Below are 7,459 nucleotides of genomic sequence, written 5' to 3'. Positions count from 1 at the left end.
CAGCGGCTGAGACCCGCTGGGCCGTTGCCGGGCGACGCGGGCCGACCCGGAAGTCAACCGAGAGGTCACGCCCCGCTTCCGGCGCGCGCCCCGCCCCTCCGGCCTCTCTGCGCCTGCTCCGCGGCGCGTCCCTCCGAGATCCGGGCGGCGCTCGGAGGTCCAAGGGGCGCGGGGTTCCGCTCGCCCGGCGTCCTCCTGCCGGGGACCGGGCGCGAGTGTGGCCCGCCGCAGGGCGGAGGGACAGGGACAGCGGGGACGGCCGGCCGCGGGGAGCCAGTGCGGGCTGTGGAGGGCAGCGGGCGCCGCGGGGCCGTCCGGGGGCTGGGAGAGGGGCGGGCTGCGGGCGGGCGCGGCCGCCGTCCCCGGGAGCGGAGCTGAGCCTGGGGCCGGGGAGGCCGGTGGGCTGGGCCGCGCCGACGGGGCCCGGCCGCCCCCAGGGAGGGAAGGGCAGGTCGACGGCGCCCGCTGCCCTCGGGCTCCGCCCTGCGGCGGCGTCGGAGGTCGGGACCGGGGCGCCCCGCGCAGCCCTCGGCCCCGCAGCGCCAGTCCGGGGCGCGAGCGCGGCGGACCCCAAGCCCCGGAGGCCGGGCCGGCGGCGCAGCCTCTCCCCGCCGACGGCGCTCTGCGGGGTCCTCCGCTCCCCGCCCCGGGAACCCCAGCCGTGCTCCGCGGCCCTCCGGCAGAGGAGAGGGTCCAGGGACCGGGCTGGCCGAGGCGGCGCGGGCAGGGCCAGGGCAGCCGTGGCAGCCGCCCACCCGTGGGCCTCCGGGCACGGCGACCGCCGGGAAGGGCTGAGACAGGGAGGGCGGAGGTCACCGGCTGACAAGCAGCAGGGCTGGGGCGGGGGGCCGTGAAGGGGAGAGGGGCGTCCCGAGGGACCCCGTCAGAGCTGGGCTTCCAGGGTGGTGGGGTTGCAGGGCGTGTCCTCCACCCTCTACTTCCGCTGCCTCCGAGGAGGCGGGCAGCGCTCTGCACAGGTCAGGAACAGAGGCCAGCTGGGCAGGGCAGGGCAGGGGCCCGTGTCTCTCTGGGCTGACCCACACTGCCTCCCTCTGGCCCCTCTGTGCAGGCTGCAGCCCAGGAAGCCAACACCCTCCTGAAATCGGGGCAGCCAGAGCAAGCACTGGGCTACTGCTCACTGGCAGTCCTGGCCGGGAGCAGCAATGCCCATCACCTGCGCCTGAGGGCCACCTGTCTGGCTGAGCTGCAGGAGTTTGACCGGGCTCTGGAGGACCTGGGCCATGTCCTCCAGGGGGACGTGCGGGACCGTGACCTCCCGACTCAGGTGGAGGACCTGTGCTCCCAGGGCCGCCTGCTGCTGCGCCTGGGGGATGGGGCCAGGGCCGCAGGGGCTTTTGCCCAGGCTCTCAAGCTGGCACCCACCCTAGCCCAGAGCAGCCTGTGGGAGCGGCCAGGTCGGGGCCCCACTGCCGAGGCATTTCTGTGCCATGGCCAGACCTGCCTGGAGGAGCAGTGCTATGCAGAGGCCTGGACGGCAGTGGAGAATGGCCTGCTGGCAGACCCCGAGCACAGCGGCCTGAGGAGGCTGAAGGTGAGACTCCGGAGGGAGGCATCCTTGGGCTGCTGGCTCCACTGACCCCATGCTCTCGAGGCCCAGACGTGGGCCCCCCGGCCGTTCCACCCTGGATGGGCTCCTGAGCCGCGGAATACAGGGGGCCTAACTGATGTAGCTCAGACTCCACGGAGAAGAGAGATACCAAGAAGCGTTGATGATAGTGTATAGGTGGTGGTACCTCATCTCACGGCAACAAAGCTATAAATCAACCTTTTAGAGTTCCCTGCATGTGAAACGGCTCTGGGGTCCAAGAGGAGATCACAGCTGAAGTCAAAGAAAGTTGAAAAACTAATCATAACAAAACCCATGCAGAGGAGCACTTGTGGGACGCTGCCCCGGCAGGCCGGGGGAAGTCCGGCCCCAAGCAGGTTACCAAGCGATGGAAAGAAAATGGAGTACATGTTCAGTTCAAGAAGTTGGAGAAAGACAATAAAACTAAGGAAATCAGGAGATAGGAATTAAGGATAAAAGCAGAAATTAATAAATTAGGAACAAAAGAAGAATAAATACAAAATCTGGTTCCTCAGAAATAAAGTAGATGAACCAACAGCGACTCTATTGAGAAAGATGGAGGAAGCACAAGGGCCGTCGTGTTCACCGCAGTCAGCCCCGTGCGCCTCCCGACAGGCAGATGGTGCGGCTGTGCTGGCTCTCAGGGCAGCCAGTGCCCTTTGGGAAAGAGGTCTACACTCCCACTTCTGGAGGTCCCCAGCGGGCTCGGGGCCGCATAGCCCCGTGGCAGGACAGACCATGGACCTAGCGTTCAGCCTTTAGTAGGGTCTCAGGGTGGGATCTCTGGGGTTTTGTGGGTCACTCTTTATTGGCTAGTTTGAAGCAGGAGAGGGAATGGGGTCTCAGGAGACTAGAGGCCGGGTCACACAAGCAGTCGGTTACTGAGATCGCCGAGGGCCCTGAGGGGGCACCTCACGGGTGTGGGCAGCCCACTTCCTTCTCTGGTCGTTTTGCTAACAGCCGTGTCCTACAGCTGGCAACACACGTTTTCCAGATGGGATGCTGTTTGAAACACACCCTGGGAATCAAAAGCTTGATGTCAGGCACAGCAGAGACACACAATTTTAAAGTCACAAGGACAAAGGAACAGAAACAGGAAATTAAAAACATCATAAGAAATTGTGTTTCTCTGAGCAAATAAATTTTGAGGCCTGGATGAAATAAATTGGCTCCTAGACAAATATTTAACTAAACTCATCAGAATAGGCCTAGAACTTCTGCAGGTCAGTTGCCAAGTAGGAAGAGAGAAGGTTGTCTGGGAGCTTCCCCTAAAGCAGGCTCAGTTCCAGATGGAAAAACCTGTCAACCTTTAAGGAACAGTCAAGTCCAAATGTCTCTAAACCCTTCCAGGCCAAGAAAAAGAGGCTTCTAAGTTCTTTGCGGAAGAAAGCATAATCCCAACCAAAAGGAAGCTACAAAGCAGTTTACCCGGGTCAGGCAGCATGTTAGGAACATACCCAGAGCAGCACGCGCAGGAATGCAGGGCTGGCTCAGGAGCAGGACGCACAGCCCTACAGCTCATCGCAACCAGAGCCTGAAGAAGATAAGTCCTGTGATCCCTCTTGGGGGCTGCGGGGGTGGGGGGGGGCAGTGCACAATCACATGTGAGAAGCCTTCCCTGCTCCTTTGGGTGCCTGCTCTGTTCTGGGAGGTTCTGGCATCTCAAGTTCGTTAACAGTAGACCCCGGTGCAGAGGGCACGCAGCCACGTGGCCTGGTGGCATCACTGCCAGCCGCTGATGTATGCCCACTCAGCTCCAGCGTCCGTGGGGCGCATACCCCCAGCAGTAGGGCCAGCCCAGCCCAGAGCTGTACCCCCTCCACCGTGGCCCGACCCCCTGACTCCATTCCCACACACGATTCGCAGGTCCCAGTGCGGATTAGCGGAATCTTACAGTTACGGGGGTGCATGTGCTGGTTCCTGCAGGACCAGCTTCACACCTGAGCCCCACACCCCAAAGATGCTGAGATGAGATCCCTTCTGTGGGTCTAGAGCAAATGGGTGAGGGGGGGGGTAGTGGAGATTGAACAGAGCCAGCATCCTTCCCAAGCCCATGAGGCTCTCAGGATTTATAAAGAAAGAAAAGGCACGTCACCCAGTGGGGAGCCCAGCTGCATCCACTGCAAAGGGGCTTGGAGGACTTGGCGGTTCCAGGTTCTCCGCTTCCTCTGAGCCCCTCCGAGGTCTAGGGTCCCATCTCCGTGCCCCAGTTTTTCATTAGAAAGTTGGTGAGGCTCTAAGTGCAGCCAACATCGTCACTGCACGGCTCACAGAGTTAAATGCCATGTTTGAGCCCGCACTACAGCCCTGTGCCTGTCGCAGGGGCTTCTCAGGGGCCACGGAGCCCTCCGACTCCCGGGCCATGACCCGAGCTGGTCATTCTCTTCCTGTGTGTGCTCCAGGACGCTTGGGAGAGGCCGCCCCATGCCGCGGCTCCTGCAGCCACTGCCACTGCCTGAACAGCCATGTGCGGCGGCATCTGAGCTCCCACAACCCCTGATTCGGTGGGCGCACCACAGCCCCCGTGGGGAAATCACCCCACACCATGACTCTTTCTTCCCAATGAACACAGCCCTGCAGTCAGACCCCAGATCCATCTTCGAGTGTCTGGTGATGGGGGTGCTCTTGGTACCAACATATGCATCAGTCAGGGGTGCTTTGGAGACAGACCACACCAGTGATTGAGATAGTGAGGGTTTAATAGACTCCCTCGTTAGCCATGAAGGTGTCGGTTAGGTACCTGGTAGAAGGAACTCCAGGGACCATGGAAGTAGCAACATGGAAGTCGGATGACCCAGCCTCTCCAAACAGCTGCCAGCCGTCCCCGACGGCCCTCAGCTTGGTGACCATTGCCCCACGTGGTACGGCCTGGCCACACCTTTGTGCCTGGCCTTGTGCCTCCCTTCTCTCCTCTGACTGGGGTTGGCTTGGGGGCTCAGGGACAGTCAGACCACCCCTGACCCTTCCCTCCTGGCCAGGATGCCCAAGGCCCAACATCAGGAAACAGGTGTGTAGAAGGGGGACTCCCACAGGCCAGACTCTCCCCCCAGCTCTCGGAGTGCTCCAGAAATGCCCAGCTTCCTCCAGCCTTTCCCTTCTCTGAGCCTGCCTGCAGCACGGACGGGCAGACCCAAGGAAAGATCTGAATCCTGCCCTACAGAGGCCCAGAGACACCTACCAGTTGGGGCTGGCCTCCATGCAGAAGACAGCAGATGGCCCACAACTGTCCTGCCTGGCGGTGGGGGACGGGGGGTGCTGGGCAGCAGGAGAGGGGCAGTCAGGGGCAGGTGTCTGCTGGGCCTGAGAAGAACTCCCTGCCCATAGCAGCAGTGACCTAGACCTGCCCTGGTCCCAAGGTTATCCAGGAAGGTGGTACCTCTCCTCCCCGACCCCCGGGGTGGGCTGGGCCTCCAACTTCACATCTCACATCTTTTGTCCAAGCGACAGGGAGGGGTGAGCAGGGAGCGTCCACCAGCCCCGAGCTCACCTAGGAGGAAGGATTAAAATCCACGCTCCAGAGTGTCCCAGGCAGCAATGAGACTGGGACTCACTGCATCCAGGGACCTGGCTGGGGCTGGAGGACTGGAGGTCCTTTGCTGGTTTGTCTTGACTGCCAGGTCCCTGAGCACTGTCTTGCTGGGTCCCCCACCAGAATGGGCAAGCTCGGCACCCCGGCTCGCCAGGCCCTCGCTTGCTCACAGCGTGCCTTTCGCTGACAGAGCTGCAGATAGAACTCGTGAGCAGGGCTGGGGTGGGAGAAGCGGGCTGAGCTCCAGCCCTCTGCCAGCATCTGCATCTGGGCAGGCTTGTGGCGGCATAAGGAGAGGTGCTCTGGCTGGGCTGAGCTGCCTGCAGAGTCGAGGGCCACCACGCCCCACAAAGCAGCTTCTGGCTGGCCCGGCGGGTCCCTGGCCCACCCCAAGCGCCCCAGGAAGAGCCGTCCTGGCCTCTTACTCCCCCAACTTCGACTTCCTCCTCTTCCAGGACAGCAGCCCAGGCAGCCTCCAGGCCAGGCTACCAGCTCCTCGCTCTGGGTGGGGTTCCCAACCTTCGGATGGGGTGGGTGCCGGGAGGCAGACAGCGGGCTGAGTAGAGCCTTGCCTGGGCTCTGGGGGTCCTGTCTGGTAACCGCCCCTGCAGCTGTCTTCTCCCAGGGTGGGGCCAAAAAGAGAGGCTGCCTGAGCAGGGTCTGGGCACCATCGACCCTACCCTGTCACCCTCCCAGAGCCCCGGGGGCCTGGGGGCACCGCTTGTTCCATGGGATTCTGAAACAGAAGCAGAACTGTGCTGATACTCAAGTCAGGCCTGAAGAATGGAAACCTGGCTTCTGGTGGGACCTGCTCTGCCCAGAGTCCCCAGCCCCCATCAGCAGGGCACCTGATTCACTCCCGGAAGCACTGGGATGCTTCTGTGTCCAGAAGGTTCTCTCCCAACCCTCACCTCTTCCAAAACTTCCACCGGTCATGGCCCCTGGAGCCCACCAGCCTCACTAGAAAGGGAAGTGGGGAGATGCCCTGGCAGGGGCTTTGCAACCCCTGTGGCCAGTGTAGCTCTCTGGTCGCTGGGTCTCGGGCAGGATAGGGAGAAGGGTCTGGCCTTCCTTCCCAGCGCCCCTGTGGCCCCTTTGGACTGTGGAATGGAGGAGGAGGAGGGGTCAGGACCGCAGGGAGCCCTGTGCTCCCTGAGTGGCCCTCTGCCCCCTCCCCCGACACCAAACCCCGATGGAACTCTCCCCGCCTGTGCTTGGAGATGCTCCCCGCCTCCAGGGAACCCACGCCTGCATCACAAAGGCGGCCAGAAGCCTCGGTGGGGCCACCTGAAGCCCCTGCTCTCCGGCCCCTGGGAGCCCTCCCACCTGGCCCCGCGCACGAAACACAGGCCATCCGGACCCAGCCTTCTGAGACCTGCCCGCGGGGGGCGGCCGTTCCTGAGTGACCTGGAGGTGAGCCGAGTGTGGGTCCAGCCCGCAGGCCAGCTTCCCCAGGCAGCACCGGGGTGCTCCCGACAAGCACCCAGCCTGTCCCGGGCGCCGGGCAGAGTGTTTTCCGCGCAGCCCGGCCCCTGGGGCCGGCATCCCCCCCCACACGGCGCCCTCCTCCCCGGAGGAACCCCCTTTCCCTGGCCGGCCACCGCAGACCGCTCCCCGGTTCTCTAGCGCTGGGCTGGGCGCTCAGCCCTTGGGAGGAGACTTAGCGCGCCGCTCAGCCGTAGCGGGTCCCTGGAAGCCCACAGGGCAGGAGTGAGGGAGTTCACCAGCTCTGATGGGAGAAAGACCACACTGGTGAGACCGGGCGGCGGATGGCCAGGCCAAGGCTCAGACCCGTCCAGCTGAACTGATTCAGCCAGCGGTGGTGGCGGACGGCTCGAGGGCACCACTCTGGGTGCTGGGGGCCCAGGAAGGCCGAGCCCCCCCGCCCCCATGGCCCAGACATTCCCCTCGGGGAGGGGGACAACAGAAGAGGCACAGAGGCTGAACCCCATCGGGCCTGGGGTCAGCCTGGCTCCGGTGAATACAGGCCCAGGAAAGGCTTCACTGGGAAGGTGACCTTGAGCGAGGACTTTTGGAGCGTGAGGGGAGAGCAGACAGGAATCTGGGCGAAGGGCAAAACCCCTGAGGTGGGGTCTGTCTGGGGGTGTGGTGGGGAGGACCAGAGTGGGTGCAGAGAGAGGTGACTAGGTCCCCTGGGGATCCTGAGATCAGAGCCGGCCTGGCTTCTCCGCTCAGTCGGGTCATGGGGCAGGTGGCCCCTGGTGCTGGCAGGGAGGAACCTCTCACCCTCCCCGCCAGGGCTGGACAAGAGGGTTGCCTTCCTCTGGCTTCTCCCGAGCTCCCCGCCCAGCCTGGTGCAGGGTAGGCGCTGGGACTCCAGA

At 63.5% G+C, this 7,459-nt stretch overlaps 1 protein-coding gene across 2 annotated transcripts in view; it reads left to right on the top strand.

The window, feature by feature from the left end:
* Positions 1-2,747, top strand: part of TTC34 (tetratricopeptide repeat domain 34) — a 16,278-nt gene extending 13,531 nt beyond the window's left edge. For both annotated transcript variants that reach the window (XM_059374922.1, XM_059374923.1), the window contains exon 9: positions 1,070-2,747. In XM_059374922.1, coding sequence (XP_059230905.1) covers positions 1,070-1,597 — 528 coding nt within the window. In that variant the 3' untranslated portion in view covers positions 1,598-2,747. The remainder of the gene's footprint in view (positions 1-1,069) is intronic.
* The last annotated feature ends 4,712 nt before the right edge of the window (positions 2,748-7,459 follow it).

This window comes from Mustela nigripes, chromosome 14 (assembly GCF_022355385.1).
Source record: "Mustela nigripes isolate SB6536 chromosome 14, MUSNIG.SB6536, whole genome shotgun sequence".
NCBI classification, from domain to species: domain Eukaryota; kingdom Metazoa; phylum Chordata; class Mammalia; order Carnivora; family Mustelidae; genus Mustela; species Mustela nigripes.
Note: the sequence above shows the minus strand (reverse complement) of the source record. Positions and strands in the feature narration are given on the sequence as shown.